This window comes from Coregonus lavaretus (genome assembly GCF_964263955.1).
Source record: "Coregonus lavaretus genome assembly, chromosome: 2".
Classification (NCBI taxonomy): domain Eukaryota; kingdom Metazoa; phylum Chordata; class Actinopteri; order Salmoniformes; family Salmonidae; genus Coregonus; species Coregonus lavaretus.
In genome coordinates this window covers 37,554,591-37,582,495 of record NC_139989.1, presented here as the reverse complement: position 1 = coordinate 37,582,495, position 27,905 = coordinate 37,554,591, and the positions used below count along the sequence as shown (strand labels likewise).

General features: G+C 44.9%; 1 protein-coding gene across 1 annotated transcript; it reads right to left on the bottom strand.

Annotated features, from left to right (window-relative positions):
- Positions 1-6,299: 6,299 nt before the first annotated feature.
- On the bottom strand, positions 6,300-26,030 carry LOC311103646 (U3 small nucleolar RNA-associated protein 18 homolog). Its single transcript, XM_084145255.1, has 13 exons — positions 25,664-26,030; positions 23,672-23,808; positions 20,873-20,968; positions 20,709-20,785; positions 20,121-20,224; positions 19,734-19,859; positions 19,267-19,441; positions 14,939-15,039; positions 14,713-14,803; positions 11,578-11,701; positions 8,658-8,832; positions 8,325-8,467; positions 6,300-8,176 (listed from the first exon to the last, which is right to left on the bottom strand). The coding sequence occupies exons 1-13, from the start codon at positions 25,868-25,870 to the stop codon at positions 8,152-8,154; spliced, it is 1,581 nt and encodes a 526-aa protein (XP_084001381.1). The 5' UTR covers positions 25,871-26,030; the 3' UTR covers positions 6,300-8,151.
- Between the last annotated feature and the right edge of the window lie 1,875 nt (positions 26,031-27,905).

Here is a 27,905-nt window from a genome sequence, read left to right as displayed (position 1 = left end):
CACTGATCTACACGTTTTTAGAAATGTTTACAAATTAATAAAAATGGAAAGGTGAAATCCCATGAGTCAATAAGTATTCAACCCCTTTGTTATGGCAAGCCTAAATAACTTCAGGAGTAAAAATGTGCTTAACAAGTCAGATAATTTGCATGGACTAACTGTGTGCAATAATGGTGTTTAACATGATTTTTTAATGACTACCCCATCTCTGTACCCCACACATACAATTGATCTGTAAGGTCTCTCAGTCAAGCAGGGAGGTTTTCCAATGGTTCGCAAAGAAGGGCACCTATTGGTAGATGGGTAAAAAATATATATATTAAATATTCCTTTGCGCACTGTGAAGTTATTAATTACACTTTGGATGGTGTATCAATACACCCAGTCACTACAAATATAAAGGCGCCCATCCTAACTTGGTTGACGGAGAGGAAGGAAGGATTTGACCATGAGGCCAATGGTGATTTTAAAGCAGTTACAGCATTCATGTCACTAGGAACCGATGTGGATGTGGTGGAGGAGTCAGGCGCAGGACACAGAGGTTAAGTCCAACAGACTTTAATAGTCGAACGAACAAGAGAAAAACCCGACCTCGAAAATAAACCAAGAGGCGAGGGAAAATTACGCAACACGCGTAACACTAAGCACAAAACAACAAGAGAGTGCAGACACGTAGCTCCGAACAAAGTGGCAGCAAAAACAACACACAATAAGACTAGTGCAAAACACGGAACTCATAAGACAAGTAATCAACACACAAATGGACACAGGTGTAACAGACAGACAAAAGCAATCAAACACCGAAACATAGAGCGGTGGCAGCTAGTACTCCGGGGACGGCGAACGCCGAAGCCTGCCCGAACCAGGAGGAGGAGCAGTCTCGGCAGAATCCGTGACAGTACCCCCCCCTTGACGCGCGGCTCCAGCCGTGCGCCGACCCCGGCCTCGGGGACGGCCAGGAGGACGCGGACCCGGGCGCGTGGGATGCCCACGGTGGAACTCAGTCAGGAGGGATGGATCGAGTATGTCCCTCCTGGGCACCCAGCACCGTTCCTCCGGACCGTACCCCTCCCACTCCACGAGATACTGGAGACCACTCATCCGGCGCCTCGAGTCCAGGATGGTCCGGACCCTGTACGCCGGGGCCCCCTCGATGTCCAAAGGGGGCGGAGGGGTCTCCTCTATCTCATCTTCTTGGAGTGGGCCAGCTACCACCGGCCTGAGAAGAGACACATGGAACGAGGGGTTAATATTTTAATACTCTATAGGCAGTTGTAACCTGTAACACACCTCGTTCAATCTCCTCAGGACTTTGAAGGGCCCCACAAACCGCCGACCCAGCTTCCGGCAGGGCAGGCGGAGGGGCAGGTTTCGAGTCGAGAGCCAGACTCGATCTCCCGGTGCGTACATCGGCCCCTCACTGCGATGGCGATCGGCGCTCGCCTTTTGTTGACGGATGGCACGCTGCAGATGGACATGGGCAGCGTCCCACGTCTCCTCCGAGCGCCGAATCCACTCGTCCACCGCAGGGGCCTCGATCTGGCTCTCGTGCCAAGGTGCCAGGACCGGCTGATAACCTAAAACACACTGGAAAGGTGTTAAATTGGTGGAGGAGTGGCGGAGAGAGTTCTGGGCCATCTCTGCCCAGGGGATGAACCTAGACCACTCCTCCGGCCGGTCCCGGCAATAGGACCTCAAAAACCTACCCACATCCGGGTTGACACGTTCCACCTGCCCATTGCTCTCTGGGTGGTACCCCGAGGTAAGGCTTACCGAGACCCCCAACCGTTCCATGAACGCCCCCCAAACTCTGGAGGTGAACTGGGGACCTCGGTCAGACACAATATCCTCGGGGACCCCATAGTGCCGGAACACATGGGTAAATAGGGCCTCAGCGGTTTGTAGGGCAGTAGGGAGACCCGGCATGGGAAGGAGACGACAGGCCTTAGAAAACCGATCCACAACGACCAAAATGGTGGTATTCCCCTGGGAGGGGGGTAGGTCGGTTACGAAATCCACCGATAGGTGGGACCATGGTCGTTGTGGAACGGGCAGGGGATGTAGCTTACCCCTGGGCAAATGTCTAGGCGCCTTACACTGGGCACACACCGAGCAGGAGGAGACATAAACCCTCACATCCCTAGCCAACGTTGGCCACCAGTATTTCATGCTAAGACAGTGCACGGTCCGGCCAATACCTGGATGTCCAGAGGAGGGTGATGTATGAGCCCAATAAATAAGACGATCCCGAACCTCGAGCGGAACGTACGTCCGCCCCACAGGACACTCGGGGGGAGTAGGGTCGGTACGCAGTGCCCGCTCGATTTCCGCATCGACCTCCCATACCACCGGAGCCACCAAACAAGACTCCGGCAATATGGAAGTAGGCCCGTTGGACCTCTCCTCCGTGTCATACCGCCGGGACAGGGCGTCTGCCTTACCATTCTGGGACCCTGGGATGGATGTGATCTTAAAAACAAACCGGGTTAGGAACATGTTCCACCTAGCCTGACGAGGGTTCAATCTCCTAGCTGCCCGGATGTACTCCAGGTTACGGTGATCAGTCAGAATGAGGAAAGGGTGTTGTGCCCCCTCAAGCCAATGCCTCCACACCTTTAGGGCCTGGACTACGGCTAACAGCTCCCTGTCCCCAACATCATAGTTGTGCTCCGCCGAGCTGAGCTTCTTGGAGTAGAACGCACAGGGGCGGAGTTTAGGTGGCGTGCCGGACCGTTGTGACAGGACTGCCCCAATACCGGTCTCGGACGCGTCTACCTCTACTTGGAATGGTAAAGAGGGATCCGGATGCGCCAGCACCGGAGCCGAGGTGAACAGGTTCTTCAGTTTAACAAATGCCCTGTCCGCCTCAGCCGACCACTGCAAACGAACCGGACCCCCCTTTAGCAGGGACGTAATGGGAGCTGCAACCTGTCCAAAACCCCGAATAAACCTCCGGTAGTAATTAGCAAAACCCAAGAACTGCTGCACCTCTTTTACAGTGGTTGGAGTTTGCCAATTACGCACGGCCGATACCCGGTCTACCTCTATCTCCACACCAGACGCGGACAACCGATAACCCAAAAAGGAGACGGACTCCTGGAAGAACAGGCATTTCTCTGCCTTGACATACAAGTCATGCTCCAACAGTCTTCTCAACACTCGGCGCACCTGGGCTACATGCTCGGCTCGTGTAGAAGAGTACACTAGGATGTCGTCTATGTAAACTACTACACCCTGCCCATGCATGTCCCGGAAAATCTCGTCAACAAAGGATTGGAAGACTGAAGGAGCATTCATTAAACCGTATGGCATGACGAGATACTCGTAATGACCCGAGGTGGTGCTAAATGCTGTCTTCCATTCATCCCCCTCCCTAATGCGCACCAGATTGTACGCGCTCCTGAGATCCAACTTTGTGAAGAACCGCGCTCCGCGTAACGATTCCGTCATTGTCGCAATCAGTGGAAGTGGGTAACTGTATTTAACTGTGATCTGATTGAGACTACGGTAATCAATACACGGGCGCAATCCCCCGTCCTTCTTCTTCACAAAGAAGAAACTCGAGGAGACCGGGGAAGTGGAGGACCGTATGTATCCCTGTGCCAAGGACTCGGCTATGTAAGTCTCCATAGCCGCTGTTTCCTCTTGAGACAGGGGATACACACGACTCCGTGGAAGAGCCGCTCCTGTTTGGAGATTTATCGCACAGTCCCCCTGTCTATGAGGAGGTAGCCGCGTTGCCCTCGATTTGCTGAACACAAGTGCTAAATCCTCATACTCAGGGGGGATGCGCAGTGCGGGCACTTGGTTCGGACTCTCTACCGAGGTCGCCCCTACGGAAACACCTAGACATCTCCCTACACACTGGGCAGACCACTCCATAAGAGCTCTCTGTTGCCACGCTATGGTAGGATCATGGGTGCTTCACCAGGGAAGGCCCAACACCACGGGGTACGCAGGAGAGTCAATCAGATAAAACTGAATGATCTCCTCATGACCCCCCTGCGTCGTCATCGTCAGCGGTGCTGTGACCTCCCTGATCAGGCCCGAACCCAACGGCCGGCTGTCTAATGCGTGGACAGGAAATGGAGCTTCTACCGGCCGAAGGGGAATCCCTAACCTACAACAAAATGCCCGATCAATAAAGTTCCCAGCTGCGCCTGAATCTACTAGCGCCTTATGCTGGGAATGAGGTGCCACCTGTGGAAATCTCACAGGAATACTCATGTGACCAACAGAAAGCTCTGGGTAAGTGGGGCGCCTACTCACCTGAAATGACTCCCCAGTGCGTGGCCTGTTGTCACCTCTCCCAGGAGACCCTCCCCAGCACCTGGCCGCGGTGTGTCCTCCACGACCACAGGTGGTGCAGGGGATGGCCCCTCTCGGGTTCCCTCTCCTCCTCTCTCTAGCGCCAGCACCCCCGAGCTCCATGGGAATCGGCTCGGAGGTGCTGGAGGGTGGAATGGACGACCCCCACTCGGGACGTCCGCGGGTAGCCAGCAGGGTGTCTAGACGGATGGAAATGTCCACCAACTGGTCGAACGACAGGTTGGTGTCCCTGCAGGCCAGCTCACGACGAACGTCCTCTCGTAGGCTACACCGGTAGTGGTCAATGAGGGCCCTCTCATTCCACCCCGCATCCGCCGCTAGTGTCCGGAACTCCAGTGCGAACTCCTGTGCGCTCCTCTTTCCCTGTCGGAGGTGGAATAGACGCTCTCCCGCCGCTTTCCCCTCAGGTGGATGATCGAAGACGGCCCTGAAGCGGCGGGAGAACTCCGCGTAGGTGATGGTTGTGGCGTCTATTCCCCTCCATTCGGCGTTGGCCCACTCCAACGCCTTGCCGGATAGACAGGAGATGAGGGCGGAGACGCTCTCGTATCCCGAGGGCGCCGGGTGTATGGTGGCCAGGTAGAGTTCCACCTGCAGGAGGAATCCCTGACACCCGGCTGCAGATCTGTCATATGCCCTCGGGAGCGAGAGCCGAATGCCACTGGGTTCCGGTGCTGAGAGAGGAGGACTGGCCGTTGGTGATGGGATGTTGTAAGAGTGCGTGGGCACCTCTCGATTCACCAACTGGCGCAGAGTGTTGGACACCTCGTCCATGGTGGTCCCGAGTTGCCGGATCATGGTGTCCTGGTAGTTTATCCGGACTTCCAGGGATTCGGGTGCCGCCGCTGTTCCTGCTGACTCCATGGTATGGTGTGTTGTTCTGTCACTAGGAACCGATGTGGATGTGGTGGAGGAGTCAGGCGCAGGACACAGAGGTTAAGTCCAACAGACTTTAATAGTCGAACGAACAAGAGAAAAACCCGACCTCGAAAATAAACCAAGAGGCGAGGGAAAATTACGCAACACGCGTAACACTAAGCACAAAACAACAAGAGAGTGCAGACACGTAGCTCCGAACAAAGTGGCAGCAAAAACAACACACAATAAGACTAGTGCAAAACACGGAACTTATAAGACAAGTAATCAACACACAAATGGACACAGGTGTAACAGACAGACAAAAGCAATCAAACACCGAAACATAGAGCGGTGGCAGCTAGTACTCCGGGGACGGCGAACGCCGAAGCCTGCCCGAACCAGGAGGAGGAGCAGTCTCGGCAGAATCCGTGACAATTCAGGAGGACAATAATCTGAAACGCAAGGCCAAATATACACGGAGTATACCAAATATTAGGAACATCTTCTATGGCAAGACTTGAAAATGGCTATCTAGCAATGATCAACAACCAACTTGAAAGAGCTTGAATAATTTTTTTAAGAATAATGGGCAAATATTGTACAAGCCTGGTTTGTAAAGCTCTTAGAGACTTACCCAGAAATACATCGCTGCCAAAGTTGATTCTAACATGCATTGACTAAGGGAGTTGAATACTTACCTAATCAAAATATATTAGTACTTTATTTTCCATTAATAAAAATAAAAAAAGTAGAATTCTTGTGCCACTTTGACAGAGTATTTTGTGTAGATCGTTGACAAAAAATGACAAGTAAATCAATTTTAATCCCACTTTGTACAACAAAATGTGGAAAAAGTCAAGGGGTGTGAATACTTTTTGAAGGCACTGTATTTCTCCTTTAACATGTATGTCAAAGAGACATACTGTGTAAGACGATACTGCTAATTATTGTAGATCAATTTGTTACTAGCACATATATATTCATAAGAGATAGATTAAGGAGTTTGTGGTTATTTTGAGAGGTTCACCAACTACACAGCTGCAACCTGCTGCTGAAATCGCAAATCTGTGTTGATCCTAAGCACAAATTACCATTCATTTCACAACTGCAGCTATTTTTCCATGTCCGATCTGCAGGGCAAATATATTTATTTTTGACTCTCAAGACACCCTCATGAGAACAAAAACTAAGTAAAATGCTGATGAGGCCCATTATTCATGTTTCAGCACTTCCCACCCGTTATAGTTGGTTTCTGCATTAGGGGGACTACAGGGGACAACTCTGTTTGTTTGGTGTTAAGGTTCATTCATCATAAAGACATTTCTCCAGCATATTATATTACAGGAATACCTCAGGACAGACCCAAACAATAAATGTGATAAAGATGCACTGAAACACGAGGAGAGAGAAATGATTTGGCTGAAAGCAGATCCAAACGCCTTAGTGCTTCATCTTTTACTAATGAGGAGAAATGTAGGTGTTGGAATGCTGCCTATCCTGACTGACGTCTTAAAGGAGGATCTAAAGTATGTAACACATGGTGCTGTGACTGTCATTCATCTGGAGTCTGTAGGTGTATGTGTGTTTCTCTCAAAGCTGTGGCTCAGCAGGGAGGGAGCTCCCTTTGGTGCAGTAAAAAATAAAGCAGTCAATTTCACAGTGCGAATGGCACCATCAAGCAAACTCTTCTATGAGCCATAATGGGAGCATGAATCCAAAGTAAGGGTTCATATCAGCTTCACTTTCTGATGTGTCTGTCTGGCCTGGGTCTTGTTCTGCTGATAAACTGGGTCAGATAGGCTGTGCCTTCAGAAAGTATTCATACCTCGACTTGATTTTTCCCCCTCAGTTTGGTCAGAGGTCCAGCTCTAGGCAGTCTGGTTAGTTCCATATTTTTTTCAATTTCTCAATGATAGAGACTACTGCGCTCTTGGAAACTTTCAACACTCTAGAAATTGTTTTATACCCATCCCCAGATATGCCTTGTCACAATTCTACCTCAGATCTATGGACAGTTCCATGGACTTCATGGTATAGTCTCTGCTCTGACATGCACTATAAACAGTGGGACCTCAAATAGACAGGTGTGTTTATTTCTAAATCATGTCCAATGGCTCAAGGATGATCAAAGGAAATTGGACGCACCCGAGCGCAATTGGGAGGGTCATAGCAAAGGGGTGTGAATACTTGTGTAAATGAGATATTGCTGCATTTCATTTTCAATACATTTGCAAAAATTTCAAAAACATGTTTTCACTTTGTCATTATGGGGTATTGTGTGTAGATTGGTGAGGAAAAAATAAATATTTAACACATTTTGAATTTAAGCTGTAACAACAAAATGGGGAATAAGTCAAGGGGTATGAATACTTTCTCTAGGCACTGTACGTTAAGTATTTAATCCAAAGTTGTGTGAATCTGGTCAATTTTACACACTATCAGATTTAGAGGAGCGCCATCCTCATAAAATGGCAGCTTTGGTCAAGATGGAATTCACAGTGAATAGTTCTAATCCATTGTTGTGGCTGGTAGCAAACATATTCTCATGTCAACAGAGTGTACTAACAGGTCTATAGTGCATACAAGTTTGACAGCTTCTCTATACTAGTTTAAGCATTATAGTCAATCTATAATGTTATTGTTCTCTGCGATATCATCATGAAACAGAAAAAATATAATAGCCAAGAATCAAGGAAATTAAGTTGCATTTTATCCATTACGCAAACATTTGTAAAACCCTAAAGCAGACCGAAAGAAATATACAGGATGTGCATTCTGAAAACAGAACACAAAATGTAATTGCTCAAATTAAGGGGAAAAAACAGGATAACGAAAACATGGTATCTTGCTGTGAATAATCAATTCTTCAAGTCAAGTCCTTTTCATGGTAAAATGTCTTCTTGAAGACAATGCTAGTTGTATTGAGGGAGCTTGGTGTCTTGATCCCGTTTGCGATGCTCTTCTTCAAAAGTCTTTGTAATGCAACAACCTGAAATGTAGTAGAGAAAAATAAACCAAATTAATATTATTCTAATATATTTCTTAGATGTATTTATTTGCATCAAAAATCACCCAGTGTTGTTTTAATTTTCTGCTTTCCGAAAATAAAAAAACGATTCAGGAAAAACAAGACTCGCCTGAAGAGAGGGGCATGGCCCTTGTTGTTGGCCAGGGAGAAGAAGCCACTGTTTGGGGAGAAGTCCAGGTAGTGGGCCCTGTAAATGGTTTTCCTCTGGAACATGGGGAAGTTCGAGAACACTGTGAAGCTGGGGATATGAACCTGAAATGATAAGGGTAGACACATTGATGACAGTAAAAGGGAGACATGGTTTTACTTCATTTTAAATAAATTCAAACTTTATTCATATCCAAGTCATGCTTTAATAAAACCTCTTATTTACATCATAGCTGTAATGATGACAAAGACAACATTAGGTTGGTTTGTGTGTGTGAGAGAGAGAGAGACTGACCAATCGGGCAGCCTCGTCATCAGCCCTGGAGGCGATGGCCAGGATCTCGGAGGTGGGGTTGAAGCGGAGAGAGGTGGCAGAGGTCACCAGGTTCATGATGGCCTTCAGAGGCTTGGGGTTGTTCTGCCGCATACACACCTCCTGGGAGTACACGTTCACCACACCTGCCGCTGACCTGAGATAATAGAAATGGTAGAAAATGTATGTGAAAAACGAGTGCGCTACAGGTATCCTAGGTACAGTGGGGGGAAAAAAATATTTAGTCAGCCACCAATTGTGCAAGTTCTCCCACTTAAAAAGATGAGAGAGGCCTGTAATTTTCATCATAGGTACACGTCAACTATGAGAGACAAAATGAGGGAAAAAAATCCAGAAAATCACATTGTAGGATTTTTAATGAATTTATTTGCAAATTATGGTGGAAAATAAGTATTTGGTCAATAACAAAAGTTTCTCAATACTTTGTTATATACCCTTTGTTGGCAATGACACAGGTCAAACATTTTCTGTAAGTCTTCACAAGGTTTTCACACACTGTTGCTGGTATTTTGGCCCATTCCTCCATGCAGATCTCCTCTAGAGCAGTGATGTTTTGGGGCTGTCGCTGGGCAACACGGACTTTCAACTCCCTCCAAAGATTTTCTATGGGGTTGAGATCTGGAGACTGGCTAGGCCACTCCAGGACCTTGAAATGCTTCTTACGAAGCCACTCCTTCGTTGCCCGGGCAGTGTGTTTGGGATCATTGTCATGCTGAAAGACCCAGCCACGTTTCATCTTCAATGCCCTTGCTGATGGAAGGAGGTTTTCACTCAAAATCTCACGATACATGGCCCCATTCATTCTTTCCTTTACACGGATCAGTCGTCCTGGTCCCTTTGCAGAAAAACAGCCCCAAAGCATGATGTTTCTACCCCCATGCTTCACAGTAGGTATGGTGTTCTTTGGATGCAACTCAGCATTCTTTGTCCTCCAAACACGACGAGTTGAGTTTTTACCAAAAAGTTATATTTTGGTTTAATCTGACCATATGACATTCTCCCAATCCTCTTCTGGATCATCCAAATGCACTCTAGCAAACTTCAGATGGGCCTGGACATGTACTGGCTTAAGCAGGGGGACACGTCTGGCACTGCAGGATTTGAGTCCCTGGCGGCGTAGTGTGTTACTGATGGTAGGCTTTGTTACTTTGGTCCCAGTTCTCTGCAGGTCATTCACTAGGTCCCCCCGTGTGGTTCTGGGATTTTTGCTCACCGTTCTTGTGATCATTTTGACCCCACGGGGTGAGATCTTGCGTGGAGCCCCAGATCGAGGGAGATTATCAGTGGTATGGTATGTCTTCCATTTCCTAATAATTGCTCCCACAGTTGATTTCTTCAAACCAAGCTGCTTACCTATTGCAGATTCAGTCTTCCCAGCCTGGTGCAGGTCTACAATTTTGTTTCTGGTGTCCTTTGACAGCTCTTTGGTCTTGGCCATAGTGGAGTTTGAAGTGTGACTGTTTGAGGTTGTGGACAGGTGTCTTTTATACTGATAACAAGTTCAAACAGGTGCCATTAATACAGGTAACGAGTGGAGGACAGAGAAGCCTCTTAAAGAAGTTACAGGTCTGTGAGAGCCAGAAATCTTGCTTGTTTGTAGGTGACCAAATACTTATCTTCCACCATAATTTGCAAATAAATTCATTAAAATGTGATTTTCTGGATTTTTTCTTCTCAATTTGTCTGTCATAGTTGACGTGTACCTATGATGAAAATTACAGGCCTCTCTCATCTTTTTAAGTGGGAGAACTTGCACAATTGGTGGCTGACTAAATACTTTTTTCCCCCACTGTATTTCTATATAAAAAAATAATAATTGGGTCGTTCCACGAAATGGGTGCCTTTTGATATTTGAAGTAGAAATTGTGCACAAATATTACATTGTTATATTAAATGACGTGTCCTTTAAGATAGACCACATGGAGAATTCAATAAATCCGTTTTTTTTTATTTTTATATAAAGACTTGCTAAAGTGCTAAAATGTCTGCATTATGACATGTCCCTCCGTCAACCACCTTCACCTCTAGGAAGATTTTAACCCACTTAACCCCAACATTTCTCCAAGTTTCACCATCGTTGTACAGCCCTAGTTATTTTGTTGCTTTGACAAAGTCATTTCTGAAGATGATTTATTTTAATGTTATTAATTTACGTCTGTCCCTCATTTTAAGATCAACAATGTTACTTGAACTGAATTCTCGTTTTAATATAATGAAACTATTGCTTTTTAAATATCCCCCCCCCCCCCCCACCAAAAAAAACATAGAACATCTAACAGTCAAATCATAGAGTAAAAGCAGGTGAGCTGGTTCTACTCTTTTTGGCCATTTTCTGGTGTTTTGTGGTGGAAAACTGAGCGGGTTGAGCATAACACGTCAACCCTGTAATCCATAGATAGACATGCTAGACATTTTTTAAATTAATTAACACTTCATGTTGCACTAAACAAGATTACATTCCCCCTGTCACGATGAAATCTATGGCTGATTAAAGATGAAATCATCAACCCTGTTACTTTATTTGGCACTTAATAGGCATTCACTATAATTGTTTTATTTAACCTCTTAAAAAGTGGGAAAACTTGTTTTTTATTAAATTGAACGTGCTCTTTATGACAGAATGTTAAAATGTGTTACACTTCTTAAAAAGGCACCTAATTGGTGGAACAACCCAATTATCCTGAAGGTTTTGTGGCAGAATCATGCATAAAAACTAAAAAAGACATCTGAAGTAAGACAAACAGGACAATACAAACATTGCAATGGTTTGATCACAAAACGACAGGGTCAATCGCTGCTGAATCATATCAGCAAGGAAATGGATGAATGAATAAAGGAGCTACACACCAACAACCTTATGAAAACAAAATGGCTGACTCACCCGCAGGCCAGATACTGTCCATTCCTGGATGCAGCTATGGAGGTCCCACTCACACAGCCATCATCTGTGAACCTGTTCAGGCATTTACTGCTCCTCATGTCCCATATGTACACCTCACCCTCCTCTGCAACATCAAAAAGGTTTAGTACATACAGGTACTAAAAGGTGCAATATGCAGAAATCGCTCCGCCATTCGCATTCTGCTAAAAGTGACAAAACAAGCAATGGTCACCAATGCAGTGGTCACTTTGAGTCAAAATGCAAGCCAATATCTTATTTTATTTTTTTATATGACAAAAACCAGAAGCCTATGTATGAAACATTAACCAATTAAAAACTGATCTGTAGCAATGAGGTTTGTCGTAGGCTATACAGTGGGGGAAAAAAGTATTTAGTCAGCCACCAATTGTGCAAGTTCTCCCACTTAAAAAGATGAGAGAGGCCTGTAATTTTCATCATAGGTACACGTCAACTATGACAGACAAATTGAGATTTTTTTTCTCCAGAAAATCACATTGTAGGATTTTTAATGAATTTATTTGCAAATTATGGTGGAAAATAAGTATTTGGTCACCTACAAACAAGCAAGATTTCTGGCTCTCACAGACCTGTAACAACTTCTTTAAGAGGCTCCTCTGTCCTCTACTCGTTACCTGTATTAATGGCACCTGTTTGAACTTGTTATCAGTATAAAAGACACCTGTCCACAACCTCAAACAGTCACACTCCAAACTCCACTATGGCCAAGACCAAAGAGCTGTCAAAGGACACCAGAAACAAAATTGTAGACCTGCACCAGGCTGGGAAGACTGAATCTGCAATAGGTAAGCAGCTTGGTTTGAAGAAATCAACTGTGGGAGCAATTATTAGGAAATGGAAGACATACAAGACCACTGATAATCTCCCTCGATCTCACCCCGTGGGGTCAAAATGATCACAAGAACGGTGAGCAAAAATCCCAGAACCACACGGGGGGACCTAGTGAATGACCTGCAGAGAGCTGGGACCAAAGTAACAAAGCCTACCATCAGTAACACAATACGCCGCCAGGGACTCAAATCCTGCAGTGCCAGACGTGTCTCCCTGCTTAAGCCAGTACATGTCCAGGCCCGTCTGAAGTTTGCTAGAGTGCATTTGGATGATCCAGAAGAGGATTGGGAGAATGTCATATGGTCAGATGAAACCAAAATATAACTTTTTGGTAAAAACTCAACTCGTCGTGTTTGGAGGACAAAGAATGCTGAGTTGCATCCAAAGAACACCATACCTACTGTGAAGCATGGGGGTGGAAACATCATGCTTTGGGGCTGTTTTTCTGCAAAGGGACCAGGACGACTGATCCGTGTAAAGGAAAGAATGAATGGGGCCATGTATCGTGAGATTTTGAGTGAAAACCTCCTTCCATCAGCAAGGGCATTGAAGATGAAACGTGGCTGGGTCTTTCAGCATGACAATGATCCCAAACACACCGCCCGGGCAACGAAGGAGTGGCTTCGTAAGAAGCATTTCAAGGTCCTGGAGTGGCCTAGCCAGTCTCCAGATCTCAACCCCATAGAAAATCTTTGGAGGGAGTTGAAAGTCCGTGTTGCCCAGCGACAGCCCCAAAACATCACTGCTCTAGAGGAGATCTGCATGGAGGAATGGGCCAAAATACCAGCAACAGTGTGTGAAAACCTTGTGAAGACTTACAGAAAACGTTTGACCTGTGTCATTGCCAACAAAGGGTATATAACAAAGTATTGAGAAACTTTTGTTATTGACCAAATATTTATTTCCCACCATAATTTGCAAATAAATTCATTAAAAAATCCTACAATGTGATTTTCAGGATTTTTTTCCCCTCATTTTGTCTGTCATAGTTGACGTGTACCTATGATGAAAATTACAGGCCTCTCTCATCTTTTTAAGTGGGAGAACTTGCACAATTGGTGGCTGACTAAATACTTTTTTCCCCCACTGTATGCCCAACATATTATCACTGAATATTGGCTACGCTTGAATTACCCTGCCAATGTTGTTCTTCTCAGACCTGTAAGAAATTATATTTCAAAATTGTAGGTATATGATCACACTGGTAATAGATCATTTGCTGTATTACTTAAGGCACTGCTTTTATTTATTTTACTGGACTGATGGCCTGCATCTGATGATCAGTCTGAGGGGAGGGAGAGAGCAGCGGTGAGGCTGCCTCTCACCAGAAAAGGGAACACAGTCTTCCAGCTGATGGAGAAACTCAAGTCGCACTGCATTATTTCTGCTTCATGCACCAATTCATGTTGTTAATCCGATGGCCAGTTAAAGTGAAATATTACTCGATATAAAAAAAGAGACACGCCGCTAATAACACTTTGCTATACTGGTTTGTAGTATGAGTGGAAGTAGGGAGAACGCGCATCGACAGTGCTGAATAACAACTTAAACATGAACTTACTCATAAAAACAGTAGCTCTTTGCTGTATTCGTTGAGTCTCTCTCAAGTCATGGTTTTAAAAGTTACGAAATCTCACAGTATCAACTTTGCTGTGCGCTCGAGGCTTCTTTTTACAGTCTATGGCTCGAGGAAACTGTGCAGACACGGTGATCTGAGCCATCTGATTGGCCAGCGGTAGGCCTGTAGGTGCACTTGATTTGCTCTCTGGGCCTGCCGGGTAAGTGGAGTTCTACCTTCAGACACATGACATTTTTCAAAATGGGAACACTTTGCCTTCCCAGTGCTAGGGTGAATCAAGTGCCCCGACCGCCAACAGCACGAAACAAACACAAAAAATAGGAACACAAGGCTTTATCGTTGTTTTTATACAGAAATGTTTGGTGACCGACTAGGAATGCCTTGGAGATGGACCGGTTTGTGACCACTGGTGTAGAGAATCATTGTACCATCTAAACCGCTGTTAAATATATTTTCCATAAACAAAAATATTGTATTTTCAGCAGGTGTACAAAACCGAAAGTAAAAGACACAAAAACATATCTACCGCTTTTTAGAATTGCTTTCAAAGAGAATGACAGATCTATAACTCACATTTCTATGTGAATTTGGTCAGGTCGCCCAAAAAGTTACATATTGCAGCTTTAACTAAAATGATCTAAAAAAGGCTTTAGGATGTGATTAGGATGGGGCTGTGTAAAACCCACCAGAATTGGTGAAGACTTTGCTGCCGTCGTGTGAGAAAGCCACTCCCGTAATGTTTCCGTTGATCTTCATGCTTTTCACTACCTCCTTTGTCTGAAAGAAACAACAAATGAGAAAATACTGACATTTATGCAATGCATGTATGCTCCTGATCCAAAATGGATTCTTATGTTTTGATCCATTTTGGATGTGTGGTATATCAGGTATTTGCCATCTACAATCACCTACCTTCATTGTTAATACGTGGAGGTATCCGGAGGCGCCAGTGAGAAGGAGGGATTCTCCATCAGGGGAGACTTCAAACTCTTTCACCCTCTGTTCCCTCAGACCTGGGGGACAACCATAATTGTTACTGCACTCAATCACACCCATTAAAAAAATAACAGTCTGGCTGAGAATATACAGTGATTTTATGTTTAAACCAATCACAGAACACAGTAATTTGCTCAGTAATAACTAGGCTTGGGCGGTATACCGTATAACAGGGTATTTGGAAATAGCCACGGGATGGTTTTCAATAGCGTCAATACAGTTGAAACTTTATTTTCTATACATTTGAATATTTGTAGCTACTTTTTAAGTAAATACCTGCAGTCAACTTGTGCAATACATTAGGAAATAAAGCAGTTCCCGTTCTCCATTTCACCGGTCACATAATCTTTCATTATGAAGCTTACCGGTAGTTCCCAGTCACATGGTGTTTGGTGTTCAAGCACACAACGACGAGAGACCCGGAGCCTTGTAAGTCACTCAATGTTTTGCACCACGTGCCATGTGATCTAGGGGCGGCAGGTAGCCTGGCGGGTAGGAGCGTTGGGCCAGTAACTGAAAGGTTGCTGGATCGAATTCCCGAGCTGACAAGGCAAAAATCTGTCATTCTGCCCATGAGCAAGGCAGTTAACCCACTGTTACCCGGGCGCCAATGACGTGGATGTCGATTAAGGCAGCCACCCGCACCTCTCTAATTCAGAGGGTTTTGGTTAAATGCGGAAGACACATTTCAGTTGAATACATTCAGTTGTACAACTGACTAGGTATCCCCCTTTCCCCGAGTTACACCACTAAATGTTTGCTAGATATCTTCTAACTATTAAGTTAACTGTCTAAAACAGGGGTGTCAAACGTCCGGCCCGCATCAGGCCCGCAAACGGGTTTAATCCGGCCCGCGAGATGATTTTGTAAAGTATAAAAATGATCTGCAATTTTTCAATAAAAGAAACTGCTGTTCCAATTGTGTCCACTGGATGGCGCAATAGCAATTGTGTTAAGCAAGCAAACTGTTTATACCGGGGCAGAGCAAATAGGTCAAGCAAGTGCAGCCAGTCCGGATGAGCTACTTTGTTTTGCCCGCGATATTTATTACGGCTTCTCCTTTTAACATTATGTGCTTTGGCACCCTCATTGCCCCAATATGTCTCTGTCAAAAAAGAGAAAAGTGGACGCAGAGTGCAGAGTGTTCCAAGAAAAATTGTCATCCTTCTATTTATTCACGGAATTGAATGGGAAAGCTGTATGTTTGGTGTGTTCACAGCATGTTGCAGTGCTGAAAGAATATAACCTTCGTCGCCACTATGTGAGTCTTCATGCCGACAAATATGACAACTTTCAAGGACAGCGGAGAAGAGAGAAGGTGAATGAACTGTTGGCGGGTCTGAAGAAACAGCAGTCTGTGTTTACTCACAGCCGAGACATCAGTGACGCTGCAGTGAAAGCTAGCTACCTCATTGCTAATGAAATCGCAGTGGCTTCAAAACCATTTAGTGAGGGTGAATTTGTAAAAACATGCATGATGAAGGCAGCGGAGATTGTGTGCCCTGAAAAGCACCAGGCTTTTGCAAATATCAGCCTGACAAGAAACACAGTTGCAGACAGGATTTCCGATCTTTCAGTGGATTTGGACAGCCAGTTGAAGCAAAAAGTAAAGTAATTTATTGCGTTTTCGGTTGCAATTGATGAAAGCACGGACATTACAGATGTTGCACAACTGGCCATTTTCATCCGCAGAGTTGATGACACATTGACCGTCACCGAGGAGTTCGTGGAGTTGGTGCCGATGACAGATACAACGACAGCAGCTGATATTTTCACTGCACTCGTCAGCGCGCTGGACAGGGTCGGAGTGGACTGGTCCCGCGCTGTCAGCCTGGCTACAGATGGTGCGCCCTCAATGATCGGGAAAAAAAGCAGGCGTTGTGACAAAGTTCAGAGAGAAAGTGCAATCTGCAAATGGAGGACGTGATTTTTGGACTTTTCACTGTATTTTGCACCAGGAGGCTTTGTGTTGCAAGTCATTAAAGATGGATAACGTCATGAAGGTGGTTATTATTATTATATTATTATTATATTAATATATTATATTATTATTATATTATTATTATATTATCCAAACTGTTAATTTCCTCCGATCCAGAAGCCTGAATCAACGTCAGTTTGACAGCCTTCTCAGAGAGAAAGACCACATCTATGGCCTGCCATACCACACTGAGGTAAGATGGTTAAGCCGAGGTGCTGTGCTGAGGCGTTTCTTTGATTTACGAGAAAAAATTGAACAGTTCATGGAAGAAAAGGGCAAACCAGTGTTAGAATTTCATTCCGCAGAATGGATGCAGGACCTTGCATTTATGGTGGATGTTACAGAGCACCTGAATTACTTGAACAAACAGCTGCAAGGGTGCAACAAAGTTGCCACGCAGTATTATGACAGCATACGTTCTTTCAAGTTGAAGCTGTCATTGTGGGAGACGCAACTCGCCGGTGGTGATGCAGCTCACTTCCCCTGTCTGAAAAATGTGTGCGCGACCCAACATGTGGCAGACATGAAGCGGTTCAAAGATAAATTACGGGACTGTTAAGGGAGTTTGAGCAACGCTTTCAGATTTTTGGTGAACTGGAGAAAGACTTCAACGTTTTTTGTTCGCCATTAACCGTGAATCCCTCTGATCTGCCCGTCAGCATCCAACTTGAAATAATATACTTGCAGTGTGACTCGGATTTGAAGGGCAAATTTGCCGCAGCTGGCTTGGACACATTTTATCAGAATCTCTTGCCAGGTTACCCCAACTTGACAGCCCTCGCTGCAAAACTGTTGTGCATGTTTGGAACCACATATCTTTGTGAGCAAGTTCTCTGTAATGAGCATAAATAAAACAAAGCTGCGCTCAAGGCTCACGCACAAGCACTTGAATCACATCCTGAAGTTGGCTGCCACTCAGGATGTGACGCCTGATATTGATGCGCTGGTGAAAGCTAAAAGATGCCAGGTATCAGGAGTCAAATAAACTATGCAACCCCACTTAAAGTGCTGCATGAGACACCCTGATATAGTTCTGTGATCTGTGATATACTTCTGTGAATCACTGAGGCATTGTGTGTTTGTGTGTTGTTTGTCCTCAGAATTTCAAATAGCTTGAGGTGTTTTATGATTAATAGTGATGTTGTGCTTTTGGACACACTGTCCTCAGGCTCCAGCTTTATGTTTATATGTTTTTATGTTGATGTGCTATTGTTTTTAATTGATTGTATTTTATTTGTATATTTAACCTATTCTTGACTCTGTGGTTCTTGCACTTGTTTGGGGAACAGGATTTCATTATTTGTATCTACATTTCTGCCTGAGAAATGACACCCTGATATAGTTCTGTGATCTGTGAAACAGTTCTGTGAATCACTGAGGCATTGTGTGTTTGTGTGTTCTTTTTCTTTAGAATTTTCAAATAAACTTGACGTGTTTTATGATTAATAGTGATGTTGTGCTTGTACTATTTTGGACACACTGTCCTCAGGCTCCAGCTTTATGTGTTATGTTGATAGTATTAAAACAAAGAAAACAATCTGAAGTTGTTGTTTTTAAGTTATATATACCATGATTTTACCGGTCCGGCCCACTTGGGAATAGATTTTCCTCCATGTGGCCCCTGAGCTAAAATGAGTTTGACACCCCTGGTCTAAAATGTGCTAAATACTCTGCAGTTGTGCATTTGGTTTGCTAACTTACAGTAGTTATCTAGCTGGTTAGCTTCTTGCAAAAAACAAGCTTCTCTTGGTAACAGCAGAGAATCCCCTCCTGGATCAAGAGCGTTGCCGTCTAATATTGTGCAGCAAACTGTGAGTATCATTTTTTTGTTACTTGTATAACTTTGAGCTGGGATGTCTGTCCTGCAAATAATTTAGGTCAGAGACTGTATAAAATGTTCACAATGAGATTTTACATGTACTTGTTAGCATTGCTAACCTTCGGATTACAGAGGCTCAGTGGGGTTTGTTTTCAGTGCCAGTATTACCGAATATCCTGGGATGGCACAAGGTCAGTATGATGGTTTCACAATCTCGATACCGCCCAAGCTTAGTAACAGCCAACAGGTTAGATTACTACCCAACAGCCAACAGGTTAGATTACTACCCAACAGCCAACAGGTTAGATTACTACCCAACAGCCAACAGGTTAGATTACTACCTAACAGCCAACAGGTTAGATTACTACCCAACAGCCAACAGGTTAGATTACTACCTAACAGCCTTGGGGTTCTAGTGACTCCCCATGGCTTCCTCCTCCTCACCTCTGACAGTGTGGACAGGGATCACCTTGCCCTCCATCATGTCGTAGATGTAGAACAGCTTGTTCCTGAAACTGGTGGCCACCACCTGCTCCCCGTCCACGCTGAACTGGGCCTTGTGCACCGGGAACTTCTCCAGGTGGATACTCTGGATCTTAGGGTTGGTCTTCCCATCAACCTGGAGAGGAAGGAGTGACATTTAGAGTGAGGTGGAAGGTAATTAATATTAGTGTCACAGATTCACTAAATAACCCTTAAATAATCATCCCTAAGGATGTTTGGTGGTCCATTGAGAGTTTTGTATATATTTTTTGCTTATAGTTTGTATGGTCAAACAAAAGACCTGGAGGATATTATTAAAAGCATATAGCCCCAACCGGCCCGTTTATGACATTCCCTATACCATGCCTCATGATGACAGCCACAGGAATGCCTGAGAGAAGACTGAAGCTGATGAGTAAAATGAATACCTGGAACAGAGAGATGGACTGGTCGAGCCCTGCTGTCATGACAACCTGGGCGGAGGGGTGGAACTGCACCGTGGTCAGCCTGTCCTCAGACGGCCGGTCGTTGTTGGCGTGTAGGCACTTCTTCATCTGCAAGAGAGTTAAATAAATCCATGATAAATGTACTAGTATCACATGTAAACATGATGTTGAAAATACTCTACTATTGTGATCTCAATTGCCAAAACCACATGATCTAATAATGGAAAATGTAATGGTTTTGTAACTCCCATGCCTCTAAAGTACTCTGGTTAGAGAGTCCCCATTTGCAGTCAGAGAGAGACCTGGTTGTTTTACTCTAACTTAATCTCAAATGTAGTAGTGATCAGATGATGGGAGAACAGAACTCACCCGTATGATTCCTTTGGGAAGGCTGTCGGATGAGCCCACAAAGTTGCCCGTCTTCCTCATCAGGTCGTCTCCATCTTCATCAGAGTCTTCATCATCAGAGTCATCTTTAGATTTTTAAAAATAGACACATTGTTTATTGAAACGACACAAATGTATACTATATACAAGGGATCATCAACTAGATTCAGCCGCAGGACGAACATAATTACAAATAAGTTGTAGACTGCAAATTGACTACAAGAAACATTTTATTAAAACAATCATTTCAAACCATCTATATCATGAAAAGAGTGTTCATAATGTTTTGTACACTCAGTGTGTATCTCTCTATTATGCGTGGGAATACTTCGGAACAGATTTCCAAACTTAAAATCACTTGGAGCTGATTTGCTGGTGTTTTTACAATCTTTTATGTCCAAAAAAAAAAATAACCTTCAGAAAACTTGGAGGATCAAATAAAATCAGTTGGGGAACCCTGCTATATACACAATATCACCATTATATAGTAGGCAATCATCAGTGAGGGGCATCTCTCATAACATATTACACGGACCATGAAGATATTTATGACCAAATTTGTGAGTTTACCTTTTTTCTTGTTCTTATTCTTTTTCTTTACTTTTGTCTCTGCCCAGGACGGCTTTCCACCCATTGCTTTTTGGAACCTGGCAAAAATGAGTTGGAAGTGTGAGTTTGAACCACCAGATCCCAGTGGTATTTACTCAATGGCTGTATTACTAATATCCACTTACTGTTCTTTCATCCTCTGCTGTAACTTCTGTTTGGACATCTTGGCCTCTGTCACACTCTTGGTCAGGTCTCTACGGAACCGGTGTGTCATGTCCACTCTAGGAAACGGGAGGGAAATATCATGGAAGAATGAATAAAAAACAGTGACGTAACTGCTAGGGATGTAACGGTTCACCGATACGCATCGTTCCCCGGTTCAAGTGTTTAGATCGGTTAGTATCTTAAATGTACCATGCATCGGTCAGAAAATCGATTCAAATGTTATGAATCGTTGATTCACTGAAAGGTTTTGCTCATATTACTTTCTTTCTACCTTCAGAAAATACAGTGGGGAGAACAAGTATTTGATACACTGCCGATTTTGCAGGTTTTCCTACTTACAAAGCATGTAGAGGTCTGTAAGTTTTATCATAGGTACACTTCAACTGTGAGAGACGGAATCTAAAACAAAAATCCAGAAAATCACATTGTATGATTTTTAAGTAATTAATTTGCATTTTATTGCATGACATAACTATTTGATCACCTACCAACCAGTAAGAATTCCGGCTCTCACAGACCTGTTAGTTTTTCTTTAAGAAGCCCTCATGTTCTCCACTCATTACCTGTATTAACTGCACCTGTTTAAACTCGTTACCTGTATAAAAGACACCTGTCCACACACTCAATCAAACAGACTCCAACCTCTCCACAATGGCCAAGACCAGAGAGCTGTGTAAGGACATCAGGGATAAAATTGTAGACCTGCACAAGGCTGGGATGGGCTACAGGACAATAGGCAAGCAGCTTGGTGAGAAGGCAACAACTGTTGGCGCAATTATTAGAATATGGAAGAAGTTCAAGATGACGGTCAATCACCCTCGGTCTGGGGCTCCATGCAAGATCTCACCTCGTGGGGCATCAATGATCATGAGGAAGGTGAGGGATCAGCCCAGAACTACACGGCAGGACCTGGTCAATGACCTGAAGAGAGCTGGGACCACAGTCTCAAAGAAAACCATTAGTAACACACTACGCCGTCATGGATTAAAATCCTGCAGCGCACGCAAGGTCCCCCTGCTCAAGCCAGCGTATGTCCAGGCCCGTCTGAAGTTTGCCAATGACCATCTGGATGATCCAGAGGAGGAATGGGAGAAGGTCATGTGGTCTGATGAGACAAAAATATAGTTTTTTGGTCTAAACTCCACTTGCCATGTTTGGAGGAAGAAGAAGGATGAGTACAACCCCAAGAACACCATCCCAACCGTGAAGCATGGAGGTGGAAACATCATTCTTTGGGGATGCTTTTCTGCAAAGGGGACAGGACGACTGCACCATATTGAGGGGAGGATGGATGGGGCCATGTATCGCGAGATCTTGGCCAACAACCTCCTTCCCTCAGTAAGAGCATTGAAGATGGGTCGTGGCTGGGTCTTCCAGCATGACAACGACCCGAAACACACAGCCAGGGCAACTAAGGAGTGGCTCCGTAAGAAGCATCTCAAGGTCCTGGAGTGGCCTAGCCAGTCTCCAGACCTGAACCCAATAGAAAATCTTTGGAGGGAGCTGAAAGTCCGTATTGCCCAGCGACAGCCCCGAAACCTGAAGGATCTGGAGAAGGTCTGTATGGAGGAGTGGGCCAAAATCCCTGCTGCAGTGTGTGCAAAACTGGTCAAGACCTACAGGAAACGTATGATCTCTAATTGCAAACAAAGGTTTCTGTACCAAATATTAAGTTCTGCTTTTCTGATGTATCAAATACTTATGTCATGCAATAAAATGCAAATTAATTACTTAAAAATCATACAATGTGATTTTCTGGATTTTTGTTTTAAATTCCATCTCTCACAGTTGAAGTGTACCTATGATAAAACTTACAGACCTCTACATGCTTTGTAAGTAGGAAAACCTGCAAAATCGGCAGTGTATCAAATACTTGTTCTCCCCACTGTACCTATGATCTTTTGGGACAACTGATGCGTCCTCTCCTTCAGTGTCAAACTAAGCATGTAACTGCGTTGACAGTCATTGATCAGACAAGTCACTTTGCATGCGGAACAACCCCAGGCAATATCAGTAGCCTCCTCAAACTGTGCACTGCTTCGCACGCTGACCAATAACGCTTCAATCACACCGATAGCGTCATTGCATTTTGGTACACTAGAAGGTGAATGTTGAACTTTTGTTGCACACATCCAGATGATGCTGCGTACCGTTTTGCGCAATGACTCTGCAGGTGTGATCGAGGCTTAACAAAAGTTTAACATTCACCTTCTGCTACCATTTCTGTCAAGCTGTCTACAATTTGATGCAAGAAAGCCCCCCCCCCCCAATCTGATAGTGGGGTGGTAGATGCCCACTAGTCTCCCTTACGGCTCAGCTCAGGTGACTACATACACCATAGACATTTACACAGATGTCAGCTCGGCCAGAGTACCAGCACCTCAAATGTTCTACTGCTTGAGCTCCTGTTCATCTTACAGAATATTAGCTCAAAAGTATTGTGGAGCTCCTGCACCTAAATATAAACAGTACCGGCACCCAAAATGAGTACTGGAAACCTATTTCTGTCCAAGTCAAGCACTGGTTTCTGTATCATACTGGAGCCCATATATCTAGATATGTATCGATTCGTCTTGAAAGGGAAAGATGCACATCACTAGTAACTGCCCATACAAGCAATGTTTGATTCACATATCCATGTAATTGACATTAGGGTTACATGACTACAGCTAATGTAGTTACATGAAGTTTGAAGCATTGTACATGACATCAATGCTGAAAAGACACAATAGGACATCGTTGCAGTCCCAGGTACTAACTCTTCCTCCAGATCATCATCCTCATCCTCCCACACTGCTGTCCTGGTTGGCTGAACCTTCAGCCGTGCTTCATTCTCTACATCAGATTCGCTGGAATCCTCATCATCCAGAAATGTGGCACCTCCATCCTCTCTGTCCTGTTGACAAGAAGTTGATTTGATAAAAACTGAAATAAAAGTAAATGATATGTGACAGACGGATATGACACTGGAGATTATTAGTCTAGTACCTGGTTGTAACTAACTATCAATCAATATTGGATTTACATCTATGCCATGCTGACAATGTGGCAACATAATCCACTGAGAATATTTAAGAACCTTGGCAGGCAGCATCATCATTCTGTATGGAATCAGGGGTGTATTCATTACGCCGACTTTTCGGATTGGAATGGCAACCATAAAATAAAAATTAACTACAACTTCCGTTTAAGAACCCAACAGATTTTACTTCACGTTGAAGAGCGTTTGAAGTTGTTGCAAAACGTTTTGTAACAGACAAAACGTTTTGCTACAGAATCAGCGCAATGAATACACCCCAGATGTACAGTACATTTGAGTCATTTTACCAGTCAAAAGTTTGGACACACCTACTCATTCAAGTGTTTTTCTTTATTTTTTATATTTTCTACATTGTAGAATAATAGTGAAGACATCAAAACTATGAAATAACACATATGGAATCATGTAGTAACCAAAAAAGTGTTAAACAAATTATATTTGAGATTCTTCAAAGTAGCCACCCTTTGCCTTGATGACAGCTTTGCACAATCTTGGCATTCTCTCAACCAGCTTCATGAGGAATGCTTTTCCAACTGTCTTGAAGGAGTTCCCACATATGCTGAGCACTTGTTGGCTGCTTTTCCTTCAACTCTGCGGTCCAACTCATCCCAAACCATCTCAATTGGGTTGAGGTCGGGTGATTGTGGAGGCCAGGTCATCTGATGCAGCACTCCTTCTTGGTCAAATAGCCCTTACACAGCCTGGAGGTGTGTTTTGGGTCATTGTCCTGTTGAAAAACAAATGATAGTCCCACTAAGCGCAAACCAGATGGGATGGCGTATCGCTGCAGAATGCTGTGGTAGCCATGCTGGTTAAGTGTGCCTTGAATTCTAAATACATTTCCACCGGTCTAATGTCCATTGCTCGTGTTTCTTGGCCCAAGCAAGTCTCTTCTTCTTATTAGTGTCCTTTAGTAGTGGTTTCTTTGCAGCAATTCGACCATTACGGCCTGATTCACGCAGTCTACTCTGAACAGTTGATGTTGAGATGTGTCTGTTACTTGAACTCTGAAGCATTTATGCCTCATGCGCCCAATGCTGCAATCTGAGGTGCAGTTAACTCTAATGAACTTATCCTCTGCAGTAGAGGTAATTCTGGGTCTTCCTTTCCTGTGGCAGTCCTCATGAGAGCCAGTTTCATCATAGCGCTTGATGGTTTTTGCGACTGCACTTGAAGAAACTTTAAAAGTTCTTGACATTTTCCGGATTGATTGACCTTCATGTCTTAAAGTAATGATGGACTGTCGTTTCTCATTGCTTATTTGAGCTGTTCTTGACATGATATGGACTTGGTCTTTTACCAAATAGGGCTATCTTCTATATACCACCCCTACCTTGTCACAACACAACTGATTGGCTCAAACACATTAAGAAGGAAAGAAATTCCACAAATTAACTTTTAACAAGGCGCACATGTTAATTAAAACGCATTCCAGGTGACTACCTCATGAAGCTGGTTGAGAGAATGCCAAGAGCGTGCAAAGCTGTCATCAAGGCAAAGGGTGGCTACTTTGAAGAATCTCAAATATAAAATATATTTTGATTTGTTTAACACTTTTTTTTGGTTACTACATGATTCCATATATGTTATTTCATAGTTTTGATTTCTTCACTATTATTCTACAATGAAGAAAATAGTAAAAATAAAGAAAAGCCCTGGAATGAGAAGGTGTCCAACCTTTTGACTGGTACTGTAACTAATGAATTCCTACCTCCACGAGTCTTTCCACAAGATCATCTTCAGCACCAAAAACAAGATCTTCAAGAAGTTTTACAGATGCATCTTCGTCGCCCAAAACAGTCACTGCCTGGGCGTTTTTGTGTCTTTTTAGCACTTCTTCCTCGTAGTCAGGCTCTGGTTCAGAGAGTCTCTTCATCGTCTCTCTCCCCTTTCTAGAGTGTATACCGACTTTGTCCATGTTTATAATTTAAACCTTAGCTTATGAAACGAATTGTAAGTTGTCTCAGGGTACGCTAGAATTTAACAACATTCAGTCGACTCATAGATGTGCTAGCTAGTCTTTTACAATAACATGCCTCATGCGCCCAATGTTCCACATTGGGTGGCTGCAACGCTGTGTTAGTTGTGAACAAAGTCAACGTGCGGCTGAACTATTTCACAAAGTTGCAAAGTATGTGCACAGAGAATAACTCATGGCCCACGCAACGCTCCAATAGAGTAGATGTTTTATTAATCAGTGGTTGTGCGCAGGCTTCGCGCAAAATTCACTATCATGTGTTTCCGTTTTCTTGACCCCTGAACTCGGAATAAATTGTATTTTTTTCATCACAAACAAATGGTCTGGCAAAAACACTTGCGCCATCTTGTGCATGGGTTGTAAAATGATCTTTGCAATTGTCATTGATACAAAGTTTTTCGAGAAATCTATTTTGAATTTAATGCTCCTAACTATTTAATCAATCTTTATTTATTGATGTTTTCTTTGAGAGTGTACATGTAAGTGTTGAATCATTGTGTATGTATGAAAAGTAGGCTATGTGCAAGACAGGTGAAAGGCAAGTGTCACGCCCTGGCTCTGGGGACTCTTAAATGTTGAGCCAGGGTGTGGATTTTTCTATGTTTAGTTTTCTATGTTTTTTGTTCTAGATCGTTTAGATCTATGTTGGCCAGGGTGGTTCCCAATCAGAGGCAGCTGTAGCTCGTTGTCTCTGATTGGGGACCATACTTAGGCAGCCTGTTGGCACCAGTTAGTTTGTGGGATCTTGTTCCGTAAAGGTTTGTGTTGTTGTAACCTCAGGACTTCACGTATTGTTCGTTTTGTTGTTTTGTTCGTGTGTTGTGTACTAAATAAAATGTACGCTTATCACGCTGCGCCTTGGTTCCACGAGTCATCAGTCAACAATCGTGACAGAAGATCCCACCTAAAGAGGACCAAGCAGCGTGTCCAGGAACAGACAGCCTGGACTTGGGAGGAGATCCTGGACGGGAAGGGATCCTGGACTTGGGAAGAGATTCAGGCCGGAATGGATCGCCGTCCTTGGGAGGAGACTGTGGAGGCGCGCTACAGAGAGGAGCAGCGGCAACGCAGAGGGTACCGGCCGAGGAGGAAGCCCGATAGACAGCCCCAAGAAAATGTTGGGGCGGGGGGCTAAAAGGGTGGTTGGCGGAGCCTAGAGTTAGAGCAGAGCCAACTCCCCGTACTCAGGCTAGGAAGCGTGAGACTGGGCAGGCTCCGTGTTATGCGGAGCCACGTACTGTGCCGCGAGTGTTCCGGCACAGTCCTGTACGTCCGCACGCACGTGTCGTGCTAAGATGGGCATGCAGCCAGGACGGGGTGTGCCGGCTCAACGCTCGTGGCCTCCAGTACGCCTCCTTGGTCCCGTATATCCTGCGCCAGTGCCACGTGCTGTAGCGCCAGTACGAGTGCACAGCCCTGTACGTCCTGTGGTGATGCCTCACACATATTGTGTGGAAATAGGCATTCAGCCAGGACGGGTTGTGTCAGCTCTCCGCTCCAGACCTCCAGTCCGCCTCCACAGTCCGGCCCGGCCCGTTCCGGCTCCCCGCACCAAGCCAGTGGTGCGTGTTCCCAGTCCAGCCCGGCCTGTTCCTGTCCCTCGCACCAAGCCAGTGGTGCGCGTCGCCAGCCCGGTCTGGCCTGTTCCTGTCCCTCGCACCAAGCCAGTGGTGCGCGTCGCCAGCCCGGTCCGGCCTGTTCCTGCTCCCCGCACCAAGCCTGTGGTGCGCGTTGTCAGCCCGGTCCGGCCCGTTCCTGCTCCCCGCACCAAGCCAGTGGTGCGCGTCGCCAGCCCGGTCCGGCCTGTTCCTGCTCCCCGCACCAAGCCTGTGGTGCGCGTCGTCAGTCCGGCACGGCCCGTGCCTGTTCCACCGGTGCCTGGTCCGGCACCGGTCAGCGGATCCACTCCGGAGCCAGAGCAATCCGCTCCACTGGGGTCAGGTCCAACTCCGGCCAGCGGCTCCAGTCCGGAGCC

Coding starts and splice junctions, on each gene's coding strand:
- LOC311103646 (XM_084145255.1), bottom strand. CDS start 25,870: ATGGACAAAGTCGGTATACACTCTAGAAAGGGGAGAGAGACGATGAAG. Junction 14,804..14,938: donor TCCACGTATTAACAATGAAG/GTAGGTGATTGT, acceptor TGTTTCTTTCAG/ACAAAGGAGGTAGTGAAAAG. Junction 8,468..8,657: donor ATGACGAGGCTGCCCGATTG/GTCAGTCTCTCT, acceptor TTATCATTTCAG/GTTCATATCCCCAGCTTCAC.